General features: G+C 42.9%; 1 protein-coding gene across 1 annotated transcript in view; it reads right to left on the bottom strand.

Moving 5' to 3' along the window:
- LRMDA (leucine rich melanocyte differentiation associated) overlaps positions 1 to 25,764 on the bottom strand; it is a 1,241,357-nt gene that overhangs the window by 573,734 nt on the left and 641,859 nt on the right. The window contains exon 7 of the mRNA XM_066244152.1: positions 16,070 to 16,196. Coding sequence (XP_066100249.1) covers positions 16,070 to 16,196 — 127 coding nt within the window. The remainder of the gene's footprint in view (positions 1 to 16,069; positions 16,197 to 25,764) is intronic.

Raw genomic sequence — 25,764 nt, 5'->3', positions numbered from 1 at the left:
GATGTTAGCTGATGGTTTATCATATATGGCCTTTATCATGTTGAGATATTTTCCTTCTATACCCATTTTGTTGAGAGTCTTAAACATAAAATTGTGTTGTATTTTATCGAAAGCCTTTTCTGCATCTATTGATAAGATCATGTGGTTTTTGTTCTTTGTTTTGTTGATAGGGTGTATTACGTTAACCGTTTTACGTATGTTGAACCATCCTTGAGATTCTGGGATGAATCCCACTTGATCATGATGTATTATTTTTTTAATATGTTGTTGTATTCGATTTGCTAGTATTTTGTTTAGTATTTTAGCATCTGTATTCATTAGAGATATTGGTCTGTAGTTTTCTTTTTTTGTGCCATCCTTGCCTGGTTTTGGTATGAGGGTTATGTTGGCCTCATAAAATGTGTTTGGAAGTATTGCTTCTTCTTCAATTTTTTGGAAGACTTTGAGTAGAATAGGAACCAAGTCTTCTTTGAATGTTTGATAAAATTCGCTGGTATAGCCGTCAGGGCCTGGACTTTTATTTTTGGGGAGGTTTTTAATAGTTTTTTCTATTTCTTCTCTACTGATAGGTCTGTTTAGGCTTTCTGATTCTTCTTGACTCAGTCTAGGAAGGTTGTATTGTTCTAGGAATTTATCCATTTCTTCTAGGTTGTTGAATTTAGTGGCATAAAGTTTTTCATAGTATTCTACAATAATTCTTTGTATACCTACGGGGTCCGTGGTGATTTCCCCTCTTTCATTTTGGATTTTGTTTATATGAGTTCTTTCTCTTTTTTCCTTGGTAAATCTTGCCAAGGGTTTGTCAATTTTGTTGATCTTTTCAAAGAACCAGCTCCTTGTTCTATTAATTTTTTCTATAGTTTTTCTGTTCTCTAATTCATTTATTTCTGCTCTGATTTTTATTATCTCCTTTCTTCGGCTAGTTTTGGGTTGTCTTTGTTCTTCTTTTTCTAGTTCCTTAAGGTGGGAAATTAAGTGGTTCACTTGGGCTCTCTCTTGTTTGTTCATATATGCCTGAAGTGATATGAACTTCCCTCTTATCACTGCTTTTGCTGCATCCCATAGATTCTGATATGTAGTATTGTCATTTTCATTAGTCTGTATATATCTTTTGATCTCTGCACTTATTTCTTCTTTGACCCATTCATTTTTTAAAAGTATGTTGTTTAGTTTCCACATTTTTGTGGGATTTTTTTCCTCTTTTTTGCAGTTGAATTCTAGTTTCAAGGCTTTATGATCAGAAAATATGCTTGGTACAACTTCAATTTTTCTGAATTTGCTGATGTTGTTTTTGTGGCCCAACATATGGTCAATTCTTGAGAATGATCCATGTACACTGGAGAAAAATGTATACTCAGTCACTTTGGGATGAAATGTCCTGTAGATGTCTATCATATCCAGGTGCTCTAGTGTTTTGTTTAAGGCCACTATGTCTTTGTTGATTCTCTGTTTGGATGACTGATCTATAGCCGTCAGCAGTGTATTGAGGTCTCCAAGTATGATTGTATTTTTGTCAGTTTTTGTTTTAAGATCAATAAGTAGCTGTCTTATATATTTTGGTGCTCCTTGGTTTGGTGCATATATATTAAGAATTGTTATGTCTTCTTGATTCAGTGTCCCCTTAGCCATTATGAAATGGCCATTTTTATCTCTGAGTACTTTTCCTGTCTTGTAGTCAGCATTATCCGATATGAGTATTGCTACACCTGCTTTTTTTAGGATGTTATTTGCTTGGAGTATTGTTTTCCAGCCTTTCACTTTGAATTTGTTTTTATCCTTGTTACTTAGATGAGTTTCCTGTAGGCAGCATACAGTTGGATTTTCTTTTTTAATCCATTCTGCTACTCTGTGCCTTTTTATTGGTGAGTTTAATCTGTTTACATTTAGTGTAATTATTGATACTTGTGAGTTCCCTATTGCCATTTTATATCTTGCTTTCTGTTAGTTTTGTGTCTTGTTTGATCCTTCTCTTTCATTTTTCTATCTTTTGTTTTTATTTGGTTGTATTCCATACATCTTTCCTCTGTTGCTATCTTTTTTATCTCATGTTCTTCTGTGGTGGTTTTTTCAATGGTGGTTACCTTTGAGTAATGAAAAGGGTCCCTACCCTGTTCATTGTAGCGAACTATTTTGTGAGTACTTTTGCACTCCATCGTCCTTTGCTACTGTTAATCTCCATCTTCTCCCCCTCTTTCTTTTTGTTGTTGTCACAGTTTAAATTTGGTTTTATTGTGTTCTTCTTGGAGCTTTTACTTGTGGCTCTGTTTTTTTTTGTTCTTTATATCTGATTGGAGAACCCCCTTTAGTAATTCCTGGAGTGGGGGTTTTCTGATGATAAATTCCCTCATCTTTTCTGTATCTGTGAATGTTTTTATTTCTCCTTCGTATTTGAAGGATAGCTTTGATGGGTATAGTATTCGTGGCTGAAAGTTCCTCTCTTTCAGGACTTTAAATATTGGGGTCCACTCTCTTCTAGCTTGTAGAGTTTCTGCTGAGAAATCTGATGATAATCTAATGGGCCTTCCTTTATATGTTGTATTCTTCTTTTCCCTGGCTGCCTTGAGAATTTTTTCTTTGCTGTTGGTTTGTGTCAATTTCATTATGATATGCCTTGGAGTAGGTTTGTTGGGGTTAAGAAAACTCGGTGTTCTGTTTGCTTCTTGAATTTGGGGCTTTAGTTCTTTCCACAGGCTTGGCAAGTTCTCATCTATTATTTGTTTGAGTAAGTTCTCCATTCCATTTTCTCTCTCTTCTCCCTCTGATATACCTATTATTCTTATGTTATTCTTTTTGATGGAGTCAGATAATTCTTGTAGGGCTATCTCATTTTTTTAAATTTTTGAGTCTCTTTCTTCTTCTCTCTGTTGTGCCTCAAGTTGCTTGTCTTCTATTTCACTAATCCTCTCTTCTATCTGACCTGTTCTATTAGCTAAGCTTGTTACTTCGTTTTTCAGCTCGTGAATTGAGTTTTTCATCTCTGTTTGATTTGTTTTTATAGTTTCAATTTCTTTGGACATATATTCTTTGTGTTCTTTGAGTTGTTTTCTGAGCTCCCTAAATTGCCTTTCTGGGTTTTCTTGTATATCTCGGAGGATTTTTAGGATTTCTATCTTGAATTCTCTGTCATTTAGCTCCAAGGTTTCCAATATATTAAATTTTTTCTCCATAGATTTTTCCTCATCTAGCTGTGTTACCTCTCTTTCTTTTGTATCCATGATATTCGATTTTCTCTTACTTAATGGCATCTGAGGGTGGTTTTGTTGATAGCATTAATGAGATTTAATAAAGAATAAAAAGTTGAAAAAAATAAAAAATCAAAAAGTTGTTTTTTTAAAAAAAAATTAGTAATGAAATAAAAATAAAATAAAATAATTTAAAAAAAAAGGAAATTATTCCCCCCCTCCTTTTTTCCTCTCCTCTCCCCTTTTTCTTGAGAAAATCTTGTGGTGAACTGTGAATTATAACAAACAATGCCTGTGATGGAGGGCCTGAATTGGGGAAAAGTAATAAAGGGGCAAAAAAAAAGGGGGGGGTATGGACCCACAAAAAGCAAATAAGGAAAAAATTTGGGTCAAGAATAAAATGATTTACTTTTAGGTGTTGGTTGTCTAAGAGTTATGATGAGAGGAATAAGAGGAAAACAGAAAAATGGGGGGACAAATTAAAAAAATACTATTGTATTTAGTGGAACAAGAACTAGATAAAATGGAGAGCCAGGGATGGGAGCACTGCTAGTGAGTTAAAAAGGTGAAGTAAAAAACCCCCAAAATGCCACAAACATAAGTTTGAGTCCCAGATAAGATAATTTGTTTGTTATTGAGGTTTGAATGAGAGGAGATGTAAAGGAGAAAGGAAGAAACTAATATAGAGGGAGAAAAGAGAGAGAGAGAAAAAAAGAAGGAACCACTAAAAGAAGAAAAAGGAAAGGAGAGAGAGAGAGTTAAGGGTTTTGGAGTGCAACCCTCATAGAGAGAAAGGAAGGGGAGAGAAAAGATAATGGGAGATGTAACACTTATGGGTAGTGTAGTTCAAGGAGAGGAGAGAGTAAGACCAGCAGAGAGTTAATCAGCCAAATTGGAGGAGGAAAAAAAGTATCAAGAATGAAGATAAGAGAAACAAACGAACAAATATAATAAAATGGGATAGGTTATAAAGTCAGCAGATTATTCTTGATTTTGATAGGTTATCTTCTTGCTTTTTCTTTTCTCTCCCTCTTCCTGGTCAGTGACTCTGTACCCCAGGTTCTGCCCCTTTGGCACGCTCAGGTAGAGGTTTGTAGTTGATAAGTCTCTATGGCAGTGTCATGTATTGTGCTTTAGTCTCGTTGGGAGTCGAGACTCATTAGCATTTATAGGCTCCGACAGTGAGAGAGTCCGTGTTCCTGGAGCCTTTCTCCTAGTCTTTCCTTCCTCAATTAGTAGCCTGATAATCCAGCTATGGGGTTGCTGCTGCCTCTGCCTAGATAGTAAGAGGTTCAAAGAGCTGGCAAATCCCCACTCTATTCCCACTCAGCACAGGGCTCTGGGTAAGGCTCAGTCAGTCAGAGCTGCTAGCATAATCAGGCGGGCTTTCCGCCCACTCAAAGACCTCTGGCTCTGCCACTCTGTCCGATAACACAGGTGGCCGCCCACTTCCGGGGCGCTTGGAGGAAACTCTCATTCACTATCTGCGCGCGCAGACCAGGATATCCGGCCAGCAGTCTCACGCTCTGAGTGAAACCCCCAACCGCATGGAAAAGTTGCAGCATTGGAATTCGCTCTCGCTCCGTCCCCGTGCGCGGCTTTTGCAAGGCGCTGGGGCGGCCCGAGATTCCGCTTTGGCCCACACAAAGGCCCCTGACTCTGCCCCTCTGTGCGATAACACGGGCGTGCACTGCCGAGGCACTCGGAGGAATTGCTCACTTCCTATCTGCGCGCGCACACCAGGATATGAGGCCGGCTGCGTTTCCCTCTGAGTGAAACCCTCACCAGCACGGAAAATTTCCACCGTTGGAATTAGTTCTTGCTCTCTCCCGTGCGTGGCTTTCCCAGGGCGCTGGGGCTGCCCAGAGATTCTGCTTTCGGCCCACAGAAAGGCCTCTGACCCTGCCTCTCTGTGGGGTAACACGGACACCCACTTCCAGGGCTTAGGAAGAAATCTCTCGCCCACTACCTGCGCACCAACCAGGAGAACGGGTAAAATGGCTGCCCCGCTTGTCTTTCTTTGTTTGGGTTTGGCGCGAGTGTTAGCTTGTATTGCCCGGCTTGCCACAGGATCAGTTTTTCCTCGGTTAGGATCTCCGTGCCACAGCCTGGTTTGGCCCTTTGTGCCGCAGCCTGGATGTATTCACCCCCTTTGCCCGCCTCAGTTTCTATATTCACAGTTACCAGAGAAAGCCGCCCTGTTTAGGTTAGTGAGGAAGGCGGAGCATTTCTTACTCCCTATTTCCTTCGGGGTTTGGTTATATATTTAGCCAATTTTTCACTCGACCATACTTTCGGGTGTATTGCGAAGCATCTGGAGGCTCCAAGTATAGGTTTTTCTGTTTTTGGTTGAAGATCTTGTTGAGTTTTGGGGGAGATTTATCGGTATCGCTTCCTACTCCGCCATTACTCTGACGTCATCTATTTTTTTTTTCTAGTAATGAAAGCAATACATTGTTTTCAAAGGCCTCATTAAAAATATATCAATTCTCTTTTAAGGGATAATTTATCATTAAAACACACAAGAATGACATAAACACATACAGGATTGGCCATTCTCTTATGAGTTCAGAGTCTGTGATAGAGTTAAGCACTGCTCAGTGACCTCACTGGTAGAAAAAAAAATCATTCTATTGAGAGAAAATGAGAACAAAATGAGGAGAAGACAAGTAGAGCAAGTTAGGACAGGGCTAGTCAAACCAGACAGGTCAAAATGCATTTCCTAGACTCTGCTGTGAATCTCATGTTCTATGAAGGAAAAAATGGAAGACAAAAGACCAAGAAGGGGCATGATGGTGAAAGTATTCCACGATCCATCCCTGCAGTAGAACCCACTGTTCAGGCAAGGCAAACACTGAGACCCCTTCCAAACCAAATAAGGAAAGAGTCACGAATTCAGAGAACCACAGGAATTGGGAAGGACTAGTTCACACATCAACTCCTTAACTGAGCCACGTAGAGATGAGCTGACCCCTAACCAAGATAGTGATTTGACAGTCCAGAGCAGAGGCCATGAATACCAGGAGCCATGGATAAGAGGAGTTAGCCAATGCCAGGAGACAGAACGAGGTCCCTGATGGGAATATCAACAGAGCATGTAGGGACTAAAGATCCAGGGACAAAGGTAGCACACAAGAGTCAAAGACTCAGAATACAGTTTTCAGGAATGGGGTCTACTTGGATCTATGAGGGGAAGGTAAAAATCCAAGAAGAGGCCCACTCTTACTCTGTCAGGAGTTCTCTAACCATGGAATATTACCCAGATTTTCTTGTGCTTCATTTCAATTTGTCACAGAGGAATGAACTCCAAATCCAACTAATGTTTGAATCCAGATTCAAATGTATCTGCTCAGGGGTCACCAGAAGGTGACTTATTCTCCCTCTACAACCATAAGAGAGAGTCTTTCTTTCCTCTGGGATAGAATCTTTTTCAAATTCCTACCCACTCACCCAATTTAACTATTTGGAGTCACAAAAATAAGGTATTCTTCTCTTCCACATGATGACCCTTCTGATAGTTGCAGCTCACATTTTTCTTATATCTTATATTCTTTAAAAGTTACTTCAAACAATCTTTATACCCGTACTCTGCGACCATCAAATGCAAGAACAATCGCTGTACTCTGAGAGGGGAAGACAGAGATAAGGGGAGGGAGAGTCAAGGAAGACAGGGAAAAGCAGGAAAAGAGGGTCCAAGCAAACCATCCACTGTCTGCCCATTTCCTAAACAAAGCAAGACAAAGGACACACAAGTTATCTATCCTTCAAATTTTTAACAAACAACACCCAGAAAGGACCACCAAGGACCATTGAGATGAGGATGATGGGAACAGGGTCACGTAGAGAAGACTTGAGAGAGAAGGTCCCAGCAGGAAGGTAAGATTGGAAGGACAGTGGGTAAGTGGCCAGTAGTGAAAACACTGATATCTATTATCAGTGAAGACAAAATACATGTACTACATTTTACATTCAAGTTCAATCACCACTCTCTTTAAGAAAATCATTAAAACCTGGTCAGGCAGTGGTGCAGTGGACAGAGCATGGGTATGGGATACGAAAGACCCAGGTTCAGAATCCTAAGGTTGCTGCTGACTTGAGCACAAACTTACCCGGTTTGAGTGTGGGCTTACCACGCTCGCTGCCTTGAGCTGATTGAGCCCAACATCACTAGCTTGAGCAAGGGGTCACTGGCTCGGCTGGAGCCCCCCAATCAAGGCACATATGAGAAAGCAATCAACGAATAACTAAGGTGCCGTAACTATGAGTTGATGCTTCTTATTTCTCTCCCTTTCTGTCTATCTGCCACTCCCTTACAAAAACCAAACAAACAAACAAACAAAACCCGAAAAGAAAGAAAAAGAAAAACATTTAAATAAACCAATTAAAGTGACAGTGGACAATTTTAGGGACAATGTGACTTTTCCAACAGGTCTATCTTTGCATGAATCACAGTAATTGCTGCATTAAAAAGTAAAAAAAGAAGAAAAGAAAGAGTCCCACCCTATTCTCTCTACCAGTGCTGTCCTTAGACCCGACAGAAGCACCTACAGGCCAACACTGTCACTAGGTGGAATACTTCACGCCTGAACTTGGACCACACGGGCTGTCCTGGTTTCTTCCCTCCAGGGTTCACTCCAGTCCTCTCCCCCACGCAGGGGGCTCATCAGATGCCCCAAGGAGCGCTATGATTTCTGTCTCTTAGGTTGTCCCGAAGCCTCAAGGTCAGGCTCTAATTCCAGGGGACTGCCAAATGATTGCTCCTGCTGGCCAACACAGGATTCCTTTTGTGGGATTGCAAGAGAGTGGCCTACCAAAATGGTGCTGACATCATTGATTTGGGGGCATTCAAATTATATATGCAGACAGTGGCCCTAGAGAACCAAGGGGAAGCCTTTACTACAATGTATAGAAAAGTCTAACCAAAACCTATTTCCCTCTTAGGGACAAACTCTTTAACGTTTTTGTCTTTTTTTAAAATTTACTGTATGAGGATGGGAACATGAAGGAATGGAACTCAAAACTGACAAGATTTTCAAGTTGAGGAAACATTGGGCAACTGAGTTGGTCTGAATGGCAGTCATTTCTCAACACCTAGTGACCGAGGCTGGGACCTAGCACACCACCATTCAGGGAGGCCCAGTTTAACCTGAGTAAATCTTTATATGTAAGCCTGCCACAGAGCTAATAAAGCTTGTATGTGAGGGCTCCTTGCTTGCCTGGGTCCTTCCCAGGGCCCTGGGAAAAGCCCTAGTAATAGGGTTATATGGTCACATATTTTGTAAAATTTGTAAAAGTAGGTTATTTAAATCACAATTAGTTAGATCACTGCCTTTTTCACTAGGATGTCTTCTTCCACTACATTTCCCTTTGAGTTAGGTGACAGAGGAGTGGCTGTGGAAATTCTAGCAACCTGGCTAAGAGGAACCTGCAAAGAAGTGGCATTTAATTAGGATTTGGTAGAATATATGTGTGTAGTGTACAGTTATTTACATATCTGGTATTATGACAGTTCCAGTAGTGACGGCTTCCAGTAATACTCATGCTGATACAACATGTGGGTACCAACATAAAAATGATGATAAAATGGTTAATGAGTTTATCAATTTAAAGAATACTTAAGATTAAGTTGTTTAGTGTGTACATGTACACTCACATACACAAATAACTAGAAATGTCCCCAAATCTTACAGTTTATATATGAAAAAAAATGTATGAGTTCTTTTTAATATTTAATAATTAAAAATTTTTACCAATAATTTAATGATGCAATTACCAATAATAAGTGATAACAATGAAAGAAACCTTTCTAAACTATTAAAAATACAACTCAATTTTCAATTAGATGGAATTATATTTCTATTCTAGCTATATAAAATATTATAAAATTTATTTATGTAACAAGTTATAAAAGATTTTGCAGAAAAAAATAGAAAAAAGGTTTTTATACAGGCATGTGCAGTATGAAAAGATTTACTTTTCTAAATATTTTAATGTGTTGTATTTTTCAATTTAAATATTAATTTGCCTTGATGTATTTTTAATTCCAAATAATATTCATCTTCATATCTCATTTTGAATTCACAATTATGTATTCTTTCTCTTTAAGAGGGCCTCCTCAAATTGTGTAAGTTTCACACTCCACAAGATCTGGATCTGCTGCTGAACAGGAGGCCATGGAAACGTGGACTCACTTGATTCTTGACCATTTCTTGGGCATAGGGTCTAGAGTTCTTCAAGAAGTTTCAGCTATACCATACCAATAAATCCAAAGAATTCTGGATTTCTAGATGCCTTGAGTCTGCTTCATTTAGGACATTGCATGTGGCAGAAACTACTCCATCTTCCTAAGCCTTTCAACTACCCACTAAGTGATCAGTTGGGCTGAGCCAGGTGGTCTTCTTCAAATCTGTACCAGGAGGAAACCACCAGTACCTACTTCATGGACGCTGTGGGACAGAACTTCATCGTTGCATTAATCCCAGCCCTGAAGGTTGAAATAGGAGAAAGAGTTGTAATTGGTTTCTTGGTCTCCTGGGTCAGCAAGGAGGAGCATAACCCTGTCTTGTCTTGACTGCAAGCTCAAAGATGGAGCTTGTCACATTCCTTTCTGTCAAATCACACAGGAAGTTAACCAGAGGCGATCAGAGGAGGGAACTTGGGGTCAATGGATAAAGACCACCGCAGTGCAGACACTTTCAGGGATTCTCCTAAGGGTTTGGGTGTTTCCTTTTCTTTTTTCTTTTCTCCTTTTCTTTTCTTTTTAAAAATATGAAGCGGTCTGGCACAGTTTCATTTCTCTCCAGCTGGAGTCTCAGCACACACCTGGTTTCCTTCATCAAGTCTTCGCTAGTGTGCGTGCTGTTGAGAGTTTGTTCAGTGTTGTCTAGAGAAAGTGCCACCGCGAAGCCCAGCTGTCGTGGCGAGGCTGCCAGGGGCGATTTTCTGCTGGGGCCCAAGATCAAAGCCATGTTTTGCCTTGAAAGATTGGATCAGAGGGAGGAGGGCGTCTCCCAGTGCCACGGCAGTAGCACAGGTCTGAGACTGTTCCCAGGTGAGAGAACAGGGAGGTACCCTCCCTCTACGCTCAGCTCTAGGACAAAGGGCAGTACCTATAACCACTGGGAGGATTTCAGCTGGAGCCCATCCCACTAGAGAATGGCTGAATACTAACTAAACAGTCTACACAACACACTACCTCATTTTGATTTGCACATACGGCAGAAATATCACATCCATACCACAATGAAGGGAACTGGGGTCAAAGGTCACATTGTCAGTAAATGGCACAGTCTACATTTAAACCTAGAACCTAAGAAATGGCATTTCCTAGGTTCAATGACACATGACTCGTCATTTCCTAACACAAAAGGGAAATTTTAAATACTGAAAAAGGAAAATTCTTACATGCTCTTGCAGGAGACCACAAAGTGCTGTCACATTGCTGTGCTCAGTTTGGGTGGATTCTTGTCCATTACCAAGGCTTTGGCTAACAGTGAAATGTACCAAGAACTTGTCAAGTCTTTGAGTGTTAAAGTGATTTTCCATACACTGTATGTATTTATCTTTCAACCATACTTGGAAATATATAGTACCCAACTTACAGATAAAGGACAGTGGCCCCGATGAACCACCGAGCCTTTCCTGAGTAGACAAAGGACATTGCTGTGGGGGCACGAGCTGGCTCTGACTCGAGACACACCCCATCTGCCTTACATGCCTTCCTGTGGGCATCACGGTTCGTGCTGTCTCTCTATACATGTGCCAAAGCACACGGGGAGACAGAACATGAAGAAATGAACTGCAATTTAAAAATAAAGTCATGTATCACCCTTTCCTCCATCATCTGTGAAGGAAAAGTGGGTGAGAACCATTAGACTGTGCAGAGGTTAAATATGCATATTTTCCTACATCTCAGTTGTTCTGTTATTTGGGATTAGGTATTCAGATGTGATATGGCTGAGACCATGACCGAGGGCCCACCTCAATAGGTAAAAGCCAGGGACAGTGTGTACATGATCCTGCCTGAGTGAGAGAGACAGAGAATATGAGTATTGGGAAGAGGAGGTCAACTCCATGGCCAGTCACTACCCAGCCAGTCTAAATGAGCCTAAAGAAGAAGAGCAAGATATGCTAAGAGCCAAGACATGAAGAGGTAACCTGGGGAGACCAGGTTCTAGGTATACCAGGAAGGGCTCCACACCTGTGGGCTGAACAGAGACCTCAGGAGCAAAGGGCTACAAGAGCACACCTGGGAGGTCCAGCAGGAGGTATGCAGCTGGGATGTGTGCGGAAGTGGTGAGTGGGAAGAGCTCTTCGAGAGGCTGGATTTGAGATCTGGAATTCCTTTCATAAGCTCCCTCTGCAGCTTGGAGCAGGCCTGGAGGGGCCAGGCGCAGGTAGCTGACTCCTCCGCATCTCCGCTCCTCTTCTCACCCATGGACTGCCCCTCCCCCTCGGGTCTCAGAGTCTGGGCTGGGAATGAACATACCTGGGGGCTAGACTAAGCCCCACCACTGAAATCTATGTGATATCAAAATGTCCATACTCTTCTGGTTTTTTCATAAAAATGAGAATTATTCCCAGTGGTACCAATTCACAGAATAATAGGGTAATATTAAATTACACAAGTTAAAGAAGCACTCTCAATCTATACTCTGAGGTTGATTATACTGTAGTCCAAATAACTTCAGATAAGGTCATGTAATTCTCTAGGATAATAATAATTATAGGCCTGACCTGTGGTGGCACAGTGGATAAAGTGTTGACCTGGAACACTGAGGTCGCTGGTTCAAAACCCTGGGCTTGCCTGGTCAAGGCACATATGGGAGTTGATGTTTCCTGCTTCTCCCCCCTTCTCTCTCTCTCTGTCTCTCTCTATCTCTCTGTCTCTCCTCTCTAAAATAAATAAACAAATAAATAAAATTTAAAAAAATAACAGCTATAATACTAACCCTTATATATAGCTTACTGTGTTGCTATAATGTAATATTTATGAAATTCCTAGAGTAACCATTACAACAACCTGTGGAATGGGTACTACTCTTGTCCTCATCATCAGCCAAAGCATAGAGATGCTGAGTAACTTGTCCAAGTCGTGCAGTAAGTGGTAGTCCTAGGTACAGGCCCTGTACGTCTGGCTTCAGAGCCTGCTATTAAGCGCTATTGCATAGTGCTCTTGCTAAAAGATAAAATAAACCCATACCCAAGTTCCCAGGGTCCAATAACTCAAGTATTGTATAAACATATTTAACTATGAATAAAACCCAAATGGAAAACTCTAGATTTGTGAAGCAGAAAAAATGGGTGGGGCTGGGGGTGGGAAGTGGGGGTAAATAACCATTCTACATATGCCAAAAAGAAAAAATTATAAACAAAACCAACTGCACAAAAGGACTTGACATAGAACCCCATTTGACAGCAAGTTTCCTCATATGTTTAAAATAAGATTTAATTTATAAGAAAGAGCTACTATTTACCATTTTAGAAGGTCAATAGTTCCTTGATTCTAGGGCTCCCTTTATTACAATATGAAGTAAAATTTAAGAAAACAGAATATCAAGGTTTGTGTGCTAGATTGTTAATGAAATGAGCCTTGCCTAGCCCCTCTCATATTGGTTCTACATTTGGTGTGTGAATTGCTTTGGCCATGGGACAGCAACCCACATGATACCAATAGGGCTTAAAGTACTTGTACACTGGAACTTTACTCTTGGAATACCCTCCTATGTGGAAAGGCCTGTGCTAGCCTGTCGGAGACATTTAGTTTAGCCAACAGCTAGTACCAGTTCCAGACATTTGAACAGACCGTCTCAGACCATCCAGCCCCAGCTGAGCTTCCAGATAACTGGCTGACTACATGAATGACCTGAGGCAAGACTAGCAGAACAGGCATCTGAGCCCTGCCCAAACAGCTGACCCATAGTACTGTAAAACAATAAAATGTCTATTTTTTAAGGCACTGATTTTTGGTGTGGGTTATTATACAGCAAAGCTCCCTGACAGAGCCCAAGTCTAAAGCATTTCATGGAGTAGGAATAGCAATATGGAACTGTGTAACTGCTGGATAGCCAGAGGTATTTTCATAAGTAGGTAGGAAAGTCAGTTAGCAAAAAAGGTAGAGTCACGATTATTAGGTTAAGAAGACGACATATAACATTACAGCTGTTTTACCTGCTTTTCATTCTGTGACTTCTGGGTCAAGTCTAAGGGAAAGCAAGCCGATTTTCATGATCATACTGATAGCCTGGAGGAGAAAGAAGCAGCCTGCTGCATCCTGGGAGCCAGCTATGATCTCTTCTATCTACAGGTAATGAAGTTCTGTACAACAGCACCACGGCAGACCCAGTCAGCTTGACAGCTACACACTGCCTTCTGGTCAGTCCCTCCCAGGCCATTATCATTACAACCTCAGCATTATTGCTATAGATCAGAGAAGTTGAGGCATGGAGCAGGGAAAGGACTCAACCTGTAAGGCCGGTGGCAGTGAACATGCAGGTTCCCATTGGACTTGGGCAGATGGTAAAGAAACTGTGAGCCAGAGGATGGTGGGCCATTCCAGTTATTAAAGTCTTGCAGTGGCTGACAAGCAAGCAGGCAGGGAAGACTGCTTCCCTTTCTCTCTCGGGACTTACAAGCAAAAAGGTGGCAGTGGGGGGGGGGGTGGAGACACCCCTTCTCCAATAGCAAGCAATGGTCCCTCCCAATGGTGGCAGGCAAGCTGCAATTTACAATCTGCCACCCTGAGGGCAAGCACCCACAGCCTTACATAGACTATACACACATGGCACTGCACTGTGCTCATGTACCAATCAGACAAAATACAAGCGAGTAAGCCTAACACATTTGTTACATTCTTGTTTGCTCAACACAACCAGAGACAAAGAAAATCTTTCAGCATCATAGAGCCAAGAGGCCTGCTCATCTCTGGTGACTATACTACTGAGAATAAAACCACCATCCAATTCAACTTATTCCTGTAAAATTGATAAACAAAGGCTCTTGGAGGATGACTTGTGCAAGGCCACACAGCTTAAGCATGATTAAGCTGACTCATGAACACATATTAAAATTTAATGAGGGGTGTGATGTGGATGGAACACAGGAGGTGAGCCTTGTGGCCCATAGGAGAACCCAGATTGTCCAAATTCTAGTCTAACCATCTTTCCATTCTTGATTTGAGAATACTGCCCAATTGACCATCTAAGACAGCCAAGGAAATCATGGGACACACTGACTATAATATGTTTTCAAACAATGGCTAGGAAACTTAGTTGACCAAAGAATAGGAAAGAGAAAAGTCATCAACATTCCATTATAATAAAGACTGATACTTAATTATAGGCCTTTTCCTCCTATTAAAGTGCCAATGAATAATAACCACAAGTAGCATATTTTACAGAATAAAGAGAGTATCAACTTATAGCTTGCAATATAAACAGTGGCTAATAAATAATTCTGCAAATCATTCTTAAATGCTGACATATGCATATATATTAAACTTAACATCTGTACCTGGGAGAACATGCCTTGATCCCTCTTCTATTTCTAACTTGCTTGTTTATGTGTAATCGTGAATAAGTGATTAGACCACTCCAGGGCTCAAATGGTCCATCAACGAAAACAAGACGCTTGGACTTCAGTCTGAGCCAATATAATAGAATAGAAAGAACTCTGGATACAGCCACAGTTGACACTGACTTGGGGACCCAGCATGTTGTTAAATGTCTGGCTGTGGGTCTACACTTCTTCCCCCATCTAGTTAAAAGGAGAAACCACATCCTACTCACAGAGTTTGATAACAATGAAAAATACAGGGTGGGGCAAAAGTAGGTTTACCAGTGTGAGTATGCAAAACAGAGTTTATTCTTGTACTATTACTTATTGCATTATTTTGCATACGAACAAATGCAAACCTACTTTTGCCCCACTCTGTAATATACTTAAAGTTACTCAGCACAGTGCCCGATCCACAGGAAAGCTCCACAAAGTACATCTGATGGTAATGATTCATTCACTTATCCTACAAACACTTTTGGAACCTCAGCTCTGTGCCAGGCCTTACTGCAGATAAGGAACAGGAGTTGATGATACTGACGGAACTACTGCCTCGCTGAGCGGAAGTGTGATGGTGGAGAGGTCCACAGCTCTAACGCTGGATGGGCTCTGTACCTTGTACTGCAGAATGGTTCTGATTCCATGCTCAGCCTCACTGTGGAATCCAGAGCAGTTAGGCCCTCGGAGTCTCATCCTGGGCCGCTAGGTCTTCACCTACTAAACAAGAGGCTATATACAGAACTGACTGTCCTAGACCTTTCTCATTGCCCTACTATGATAAACACCATGGAGAGAGGACTGGGTATCATGCTTACTGTCCACCTCAGCCCCTTCCCCTGTTTCCTCCACCAGAACCGTTGCCCAAGCCTGCACTAGAGCCTTCCAGAAACCTCTGCGAAGGCTGTTGGCTCAGCAGTATTACTCCCTACTGCCCACCAGAGGTCGCCCTCCCACACAAGCCCAAGCAAACAGAACCTGGATTCTCCTTCTTGGCAGCAGTGACATTATTTTCTTTCTCTATTTTTATCTATTAAAAAGATTTCTTCACAGCCATAACTTAGATCTCTACACTAAAATGGAGCAACAGGAAGATATAATGGTGCATTTCATTTATGAATGACCTATAATAAATTACTCTGAAGTGTCCCGAGTGCCAGGAGACAGAACGCTTTGTCTGCCCATGGACTGTATTTCACATACTTTAATTTAGCTGACACATAAAACTCATTTGACATTTCGCAGGTATTTGTGTGGGGCAGGGGAGGAGATCTGGCGGGCGGGGACCACTGTGAGGCCGGGAGGGGAGTGGGGGCAGTGGGCAGAGCCAAGGATATTTGGTTCTTGTTGAGGGTTAAGGTATGGAGCCGGGGTAACCCTGGCAACACGAGGTCGTTCCCGAGCAGATTGTTGTCCAGGATGAGTTCCTCCAGGCTCCCGAATGCACTCAGTCCTTCCAGTGACCTGCAATGACAAAGGCAACAGGAAAAATGATCTCGCACTAAATCAGGGAGGCCATTATGAGCCGAAATAAATATTTTAACCTTCCCTTTCAGGACTGGGAATAGTTTGGGCTTGGTGCCTGTCAGCAAAGTGAATGACAAGAATTAGTAGCAGGAGCTGAGGCGGGGGCGGCGGGGGAGAAGGGGCCGCTGGCACTCACCGCATCCTTCACGCATTGCCAACATGAAGGATGAGGGTCACTTAGTGAGTAGCCAGGATCCAAAACAAAGGGCTTCAGATATGGCCTGCAGGATAAATTTGTCAATGTCTTGTGCCTTCAGGCACCCAGCCTAGGCTGACCCTAACCTCCATTCCCAAGATAAATAACTCTGTCACAGTTCACCTTCATTCCCTGGACACAAATTTAAGTTGTCATCCATCATTCCTGCCCAGAAATATCATACCCCTCTTACAATAATAAATATAACTGCAAGTATCATTTCTTAGCGGTGCCCTCGGCCCCGTTGTAGGAAACAGCCGGGAAGGCATCCTTTCCCTTCGTTCCTGCCTTTGATTTTTTCTTTCCTTTGCTTTTTTCTTCACTAATCACTTAATTTGCTTGTGCCCAGTGTCCCCGTGGCTGCCTCAGAAGGCAAGTCCTCTAGGAAGCACATAATCACTCCAATCGGGGAGGCTGTTTCTTTTTCTTTCATGATTTCTTTTTCTTTCTTTTTTTTTTTTTTTTTTTCGTTTGGGGAGATGGGGGTGGGGTGGGGTGGGGTAAGGGTTGGGGATATTTCTGTTACAATGTTCTTGGTCTGAAGTTACTGTTTTAATTTATGGAAAGTGGATTTCTCACTTTATTTTTGAAAGAAGTGTTGAGCACAGCAATGTAGATGTGGAAGCAGTAAATAAACAGGCATCTGAAAGAATTAAGCAGCCAGCTCAGAAAATGAAAGTATCAGAAAAGGAAAAATCACCTGAAAGTTCACTCTTAGCACGGGCTCTGAAGTGTTGGGAACAGAGGCGGTGAGGGGCTTGTCCTGGCACTCATGGATGCTAATTAAAGAAAGCCGCCCGGTGGAGGGCCATACACAGACACACATCTCCCCCGCTCCATCACCTGCCAGACCCAAGAGCCTGCTGAGCTTGCACAGGCTGACAGCTGAGCTACGACGTCAACCGGAGGGCGGACTCGCATGGGATCTCCTGGCCAGTCTATGAAATGTGATGAATCAGGGAGCTGTTGCCTATGCTATTTACTCCTTTACTGACAGCACGGACATCACGGACCTGTCTGCTTGTGTGTGCAATGCCTGGACATCCAGTGTGGGTGCAAACTTCATTCAGCACAAGAGCTTTCTGGAGGCATCAATATCTCCCTGCTGGACCTGTGCCAAGGGCTCCAGACAGTCAGGACTTGGGAGGAGCAATAGACGTTGTGAATAAATAATTAAATCCCCAGACACCACTGAGCCCAGAGCTCCACCAGCATGTCCCACTTCAGCCTGAACCTCAGGGTGGTCTGACCTGCGGACCAGCACCCCGACCATGTGTCCTACAGCTGGCACTCCCTACTCCACAGCAGGAGGGCAATACTGGTCTGACCTGGGGACCAGCACCCCGACCATGTGTCCTACAGCTGGCACTCCCTACTCCACAGCAGGAGGGCAATACTGGTCCGACCTGGGACCAGCACCCAGACCGTGTGTCCTACAGCCGGCACTCCCTACTCCACAGCAGGAGGGCAATACTGGTCCGGCCTGGGGACCAGCACCCCAACTGTGTGTCCTACAGCCAGCACTCCCTACTCCACAGCAGGAGGGCAATACTGGTCTGACCTGGGGACCAGCACCCCGACCGTGTGTCCTACAGCCAGCACTCCCTACTCCACAGCAGGAGGGCAATACTGGTCCGACCTGGGGACCAGCACCCCGACCGTGTGTCCTACAGCCAGCACTCCCTACTCCACAGCAGGAGGGCAATACTGGTCCGACCTGGGGACCAGCACCCCAACTGTGTGTCCTACAGCCAGCACTCCCTACTCCACAGCAGGAGGGCAATACTGGTCTGACCTGGGGACCAGCACCTCGACCATGTGTCCTACAGCCGGCACTCCCTACTCCACAGCAGGAGGGCAATACTGAGTGCATTCGGGGACAAGGGTCAGCGGGGTCATCAGGTTTCATTTCTTCCTTCTCCTTTCTCATCATCCTCATATTTCAGGGAGGACATTACAACTTATGCCCCCATAGTCAGGAAGGTCTGGAGTTTTGCATCAGCTCCACTATATATGATATATATATTTAATTTATAAGTGTTCATAGCAGCATGGAAACAACCAAAACTTCATTATTTACTTGCAGTGTGAATTTGGGCACATCAATAGCCCATCTGAACAGCCTTGTTCTGCACTGATTTCAGCTCACAGTATCTGATGGAGAACACGTGAAAGAAGATGAACAAGTTACATTTCTTTCTTTTTTCTTCCTCTTTTCATTCACTGACTTTTCCAGAAGCTCTGCCTTTTGGGGGAGGCTGTTTAGGCTGCAGACGGTGGGCGATAAACCAATGTACATAGGTATCCAGTATGTCTGGCTTCTGTAGGGAGCCTTCGAGGTTTCCTGAAGTCCCTTCTGCCACAGGGGTCAATGAGCGATGATCCAAAAGTGCTTTTCAGAAGGAGGCTCTGTTTACCACAGGGTGAGTCGAGGCCACCTCCCATCAGGGTGCCTTATGGACGACTAATAAGTCCTTTGTGCACAAACATCAGTTGGGCTCTGGTCAGAGGCAGCGTCCAAATACACATTGTTCCCGAGTTATGTTATGCAAATATAATACGCATATCATGAGAATCAGCAAATGGTTGGCAACTGGCAAGCAGAAGAAAGCTCCCTTCCAATAATCCTTCAGGGGAGGCATAAAACATAATGACATTGCATGAAAAGGGACAAAGCCGGGAACACTAGAGGGAGTTCCCACAGAGACTGCCTTTCTCTCAGGGCCAGCCTGGGCGGAACTCAATACTGCAACTGGAGTGAGGCTTCACAGAGGAGTCGGAAGCTCAGACTCAAACCCCCCATCACCTATCTCATTTTGAGATTCCTTTGGCCATGTAATGTTATTAGCTGCTCAGTTAAAAGGCAACCATGCTACATAGGGGTTTGCTAATTAATAAATCCATCTTCATGTCATCAGTATGATGTCTACTTGGTAATTTAATCAACTAAACTCAGAGCTGAGGGACTGAGAACAGGGCAGAGAGCGCAATGAAAGGTACAACTGGAGGGGACAGGATTTCTGGGGCTCAGATAGCATGTGGAGGCCAAAAACAAAGATGGTTTAATTTGTTACTTTTTAAAAATTGTCCTTTTGATATTGTTGTTACTGTTTTCCTGGAAGGAGCAGGGGAAAGAATTCTTGGCATCGGTCTTTGAGTCCATACCCCTATATACAAGATGCCTGCAAATAGGCATGTGCTGTTAAATAAAGTGACAAGGCAAAAGGCTTTAAGGAGCCACAAGGTCTATGCTATTTAGCGGGACAACTACAGTAGCAAAAAGGAAAAGATGACGGACTGTAATTTCTCTGCTCTAACCTTGTGTGTGGACAGTAAAGTGTACCCAAGACCCAGGAGCCCTGGTGGAAGGGGTGACTGTCAGTCCAGGGTTACTCACCAGCTTGGCTGGCAGTGGCTGTAGATGACTGAGGGGCAGGCTGGGAAGGAGGGTCCGGTATACCTGCCCTGGTCAGGGGCTGGGAGGGTGGGGGGATTCAGCTACTTTGGCATGGCCAGCTGGAGAGAGACCCCCTAGCCCTGTCAAGAGCCGACAAGAGCAGGCAGGGAGACCGGTGTGCGATCTGGTCTGTGTGGCAGGTGGCTTGCTTGGGAAACCTCATCAGCACCTCGGAAGAGCATAGCATGCTGCGTGCCTCCCATTCTACCAGCAGAGAGCTGCCTATTATCTCGCCCACAGGTACCATCTCAGACACTCACGGGCGGGGCCTGGCTGGACTCACCCAGGAGCCCCTGCGGCTGCCGGGAGAGTCCCATGCCTCCACTAAAGTCATTTCAAAATGACAAAACATCACAACGCATTCAGCTCCAGCAGATTCAAACAGAGAGAACTTTTAAGTTTCCACTGTAATTAACCCTATCCTCGTTAAGATAATTATGATCAAGCTTCCTGTCACAGTTAATATCCCAACATCATTGCCCGTGGCTCACACTCTGCCCTCATTAGCTTATAAAAACAGCGGCACTAAACAGACAGCTGCCGCCCTTCCCAGCTAGGCTGGTGGCTGTGGGGGGCTGCAGGCAGGGCCGCAGGCCCCACAAAGGGGCCACCCCTTGAACCCCAAACCATTTTGCTCCTGGGTGGGTGCACACTTGGCGGCCTTCATCCTTTTTCTGAAAGTTAGTCACTTGTCAGAATGGGGGAGGGGGTGGGGAAGGGTCAGGACTGGAGTGAGACTGGCAGATCTGGGGCAGGGAGCTGTTAAAATGTAACTATTAGCCCTCCTGCCCCTAACCTGGTGAAAGTCCAGCCGGGAATCCCTGGTTCGTGAAGTGCCCACCTTATTCCTGGGGTGCAGGCTATAGAAAGAATTAGGTCCCTCTGTTCTCAGCCCAGCCTATACCAGCAGTGATACTCTGCCTAGCATTAGATGAACAGGGAACGGGAACAGTTAACCATAGACCCTAAGAAAGATACACATCTCCACAGCTGGCCCCAAATCCAGAACCAAAGGTTAGCATATTCTCAAACCAATTCAGAAAGAAAGATCTCCACTAAGATCCTTACCTACTTCCTCCACTCTATCAACCTAAGTATCCATACCTATATTTTTACCTGAGCCAATAGGGAGGCCGTGGAAAGTCTAGAGGCCCTAACTCGCATGTCTGATGTCTACCACCCTGCCTAGTCCTGCAGACACTCAAGGGCCTTTCTGGATGACTTTTTTTACCCAGCTCCCAACAGAAAGGGATCTCAATGTAACCTCCATAAGACCTGGAAAGTTGTGCCTGATCAGGCAGTGGTGCGGTGGGTAGAGCATCGGACTGGGATGCCAAGGACCCAGGTTTGAGACTCCGAGGTCACCAGCTTGAGCACGGACTCATCTGGTGTGAGCAAAGTTTACCAGCTTGGACCCAAGGTTGCTGGCTCGAGCAAGGGATTACTCAGTCTACTGTAGCCCCACGGTCAAGGCACATGTAAGAAAGCAATCAATGAACAATTGAAGTATTTCAACAAAAAACTGACGATTGATGCTTCTCCTCTCTTCATTCCTGTCTGTCTGTCCCTATCTATCCCTCTCTCTGACTCTCTCTCTGTCTCTGTAAAAAAAAAAAAAAAAAAAAAAAAAGATCTGGAAAGTTGTCAAATGTCCAGTGAAGGTTCAGTACCTCTTTTCCAACTGACTGCTCCTAACAGAGAAGCCTATCAGTTGCCGAGAGGAAAGCTACCAATAGACACTCAGGGCAGGACAAAGGGCAGGCCTCAGTGATGGCCAGGGACTGTAAGGGTGATCCCTGAATTCACACTATTTCAGAAGCGAGAGTGCCTCCTTTTCTTCACCTTGGGGACAAGTGTCTGAGGATAGGCAGAAGGGACACTCAGGGGCCCTATACCCATATTTCAGTGCTGGTGATTAAACTATTCAAATCTACTTCCTTCCCAGTTGGTAAAGTATTACAGCTCTGAGTACCTGAGTGCCCCTCCTTGGTAGCCTGGACACTCCCCAGAGCCCCAGACCTTTCCACAATTCAGCAACTAAGTGGTTAATGTGCCCCACATTATGGGGGCTCCAAGGACCCTGCTTTAGCCAGGATTTTTCTAACTGGTCTGTGTACTGGCTAAATTAATGAAAACATCACCCTTGAGAGAAAAAATATTAACTTAAAGCCCTCGTACTTCCCCCACCACACCAAGTACTATGCCTGGCACACAGTGGGAGCTCAGCAAACATGTGCAAACTGACTCAGGAAAAAGGTCATGACCACAGCTTCAGGACAGGCCACACGGGACAGTGTGGGACTAGGGGCGCTGCAGAGACAGAGAAGAGAATAGGAGAGCTCTGACTTGACTGCTTATGTCCTCGTAAATGGCCAAGTGGCAGCTCAGATGTTGTTAGAAAGGCTGCCCATCTGACATCATGAGAGGTATTCTTTCTTTCTGTCATAAAACTCTTTCTGTACCCTGTTTAAATGATTATCTGTGTCTCTAGTAGTAGCAATATACTACACATAGTAATATACTAGAGCATATTATCATGTAGTGTACTGTATGCACAGTTGGCTCTATAGAGTGTCTACTTATTTTCTGTCACTTAGGTCACATAGTCAGGGATATATGTACAAATAAGAATATAAATCAACCAGCCTAAATGGTAACAATATTCATAAGGGGTGAAAGTATCTTTTAAAAATAGAAGAATATGGAAAAAGGCTTTGGGCAGTGTAAGACAGTGAATCCTGATGTGGTGTGTACTGACAATGTATCACATATAATTTGTCAAAGTCACCCTCAAAGCCCTATTGGCACCCTGTCAGAATGGATGAGCGCTGAGCTACAGAGAATAAAATTCAACGCTGTCATAAGAGATCTGACGCCAGGACCAGTCTGCAATCTCAGGTAGTAAACTAGGTAGTTGTAAACTTTTGGGGGCATCAAGTTTGAAGCCATCCCACACCACACCTAATTAGTACCTAATACTATAAAGGAAACTATTACATGTGACCCTAGGGAATCACAGAGAATGAGCAAGGGTCTGGAAGCCCAGTGGGTACTTGCCACTTCAGTTATTTGAAAAAGTAGGTGAGATTCTTCAGACTTTGGATTCATAAGTTCATAAACTGGTCTACATGAAATTCTGGTCACATTGTACCTCTAAGGAACTGATATTTGCTCACTTTAAGACAATATAAAGCATGTATCTGATCACATTACCCTTTTCACCTTCACTTCCAGTAAGCTCAGAGCCAAACTGTGACCCAACTGCGAAAAGTCCTTTATCTCTGCTTTTCAACTTCACTGTTGATGCTTATAATTCTTTATAGCCTTGATATTTTTATCTATATGTTGGTTTTATTAATTCTAATAAGCTAGCTCAAATCCTCTGTAGCATGAGGTAGTATAGATACCAATTTAATATAGCACAGATCCTCAAACAGGCAGTTCTATGCCGTGAGCATAAGTTCTGTGAGACCAGCTATTAATGTGGATAGTTGACTAGGGATGAAGCTCTTTATTGTGTCCAGATTTCAAAATGGCTTTGAAAAGACTTCTAATGCTATGCTCATGGCAGGAGAACAAAAAGTGGGCTAGAAAATACACCTTTCGGTAGGGTCATAACTGGTTCAAAAATATACCTGAAGAACATCAATGAATGGCTCAGCTTACTCTGAGGGAAGGTGTTGGAGACTTTGGTCCTGGTTTTTGCCAATACCTTGGTAAGGCCGTGTTATCACATGTATGGAAGCCAGGGCCCTAGAAAGCTCTTCAGGAGGATACAGTAGATCCAAAATGATCCTGTTGGAATCAACCCATTCTTACAGCCCAACAAGATGAAAGTCTATAGTGTCTAATCAAGTCTTTAGACTTAAATGTAGATCTCAAGTTCAACTACCTGAAAGTACTCAGTTAAAGAAAAAACTAAAAGGTAATTGAAAGCTGGGGAAAATATTTTCAATTTTTCTGATAATCTAAGGTTTAACATCCTTGATATAAAAAGAGCTTTTGAAATTCGTTAAAACCTGAAAGCCCTAAGAAAAAAACAATCAAAAGATATGGACAGAAAATACACAAGGATGAACAGGGTCAATAATGAAAATATGGCATAAAATTTCAGCCTCATCAGGAATATAAACTATTCAGATTAAACAAGATATTTTCACTTACCTAGCAAATACAGTTTTCTTAAATCTTAACAGTCTTGTCAAAAGTTCAAGGTAACAGACTAACAGAACACTAGTGGGGAGTGAAATTGTTATAATCATTTTGGATGGTTATTTAATTAAAAGCCTTAAAAATGATCACTGTTTTAATCCAGTAATTCTAAGACTTTATTCAGTAAATATCAAAGTGTGCATGTTTATGTTCCCTACAGCATTATTCATAGTAAATTATAAACAAGCCTGAATTCTCAATGATAGAGGAATGATTGAATACAGCTCAAATATATGTGTTATGAAATACCACGCGGCACTTGAAAATGGTAGTGCGGCTAGGTCTCTGCGGATCCAGTAAAACTGTCATGCTATCTAAGCACCTAAAAATAAGTTATAATACATATAGTGCACACACTAAGATCTCATATGTAGAAATTAAATGGTATGTCTGAGGTCTCCACCATTCTCCCCACAAATTTTAATTTATACTGTGTTTTTCATGTTGATGAATAAAAGTCATTAAAGTGGTCTTTGCTGTTTCTAGTTTATAAACTTCTGTTATAATACACCATCTTGTACATAGGGAGTTTATGGCAACTCTGTACACACATATACAAATACTCTTTAAGGTATACATAAACATATATATCTCCATACAGTATTTATCTATCAATTGCTCAATACATATATCTGAGATACGGTGTATACTGCTAACCCCTGGTTATTGGGTTTATAGGATTTTTTTTTTATTTTTTACCATTTTCACTAGTTATTACATTTTTTGTCATGAATAAGAATTTTTACATCAGGGACAACTCCAGTAAATATTATTTTTAAGTAAAACAAGACAACTCCTCAAACATGAGGTGGATGAGCCTTGGATAAAGAGCGGTGGGTGTAAAGAAGGCTTAGTATGAATCATCAGAATGGGACTGCCACCACAGAAGCCAGTTTGGCCCTCGTCCACTCTGCTGGCCCCTGAGTAACTCTGCCTGGAGCTTTGTTTCGGTTCTGGTTGCCAGACTCCACAGGCACCAGCACTCAGAAAACACCACACATGGAGGACCACCAGCTGACCAAGGTCACAAGAGACTGTGTTTCGGACAGTCAAGATTAGTTAACCAAGAGCAGAGGAGGCTTATTTGTCTCAAAGTAGTAAGTTTATGGCATTTCAGAAGGCAAAATAGTAAACAAATAGGAGGAAAATTATGTAAATTAGGAGGAGAGTTCTTGAATCAATTTTTCTTAATTCATCAAGGGATTGAGCTGCCTTATGAGCCCCTATGTGTATTTGACCAGAGAGTAGAGTCAGGAAGAATATTTAGAGGGAATCTGTGTATAGAGGAGAAGATTCAGTGACCTCTAGTATTCTATCCAGATACTGTGCTTATCTGACTGGAGCTCCTTCCTCTATAACCACAGTTTACAAGGGCAGCCAAAGCCACTTCTTGCCTGCCACCAGAGTCCCTTGTGATGAAGCCTGGTGGAAAGGGCAGCAGAGAATTCTAGCTCTGTCATTCCCCATCACACTAAACTCTGCATCTTCTTCTAATCTTCTATCTGGGACTGTCAAGGCCTCTTTAATGCTTCCCTAACTGGGGGGACATCCCCATAATTAAAATGGCACATGTTGATATACTCACTGCCCTCTTATAGCCTGTAAACTAGATGTCAAAAAGCCATAGCTCTATTTATGTG

This window comes from Saccopteryx bilineata, chromosome 9 (assembly GCF_036850765.1).
Source record: "Saccopteryx bilineata isolate mSacBil1 chromosome 9, mSacBil1_pri_phased_curated, whole genome shotgun sequence".
Classification (NCBI taxonomy): domain Eukaryota; kingdom Metazoa; phylum Chordata; class Mammalia; order Chiroptera; family Emballonuridae; genus Saccopteryx; species Saccopteryx bilineata.
The sequence above is the reverse complement of the archived record's forward strand: the minus strand, read 5'-3'. Positions and strand labels throughout refer to the sequence as shown.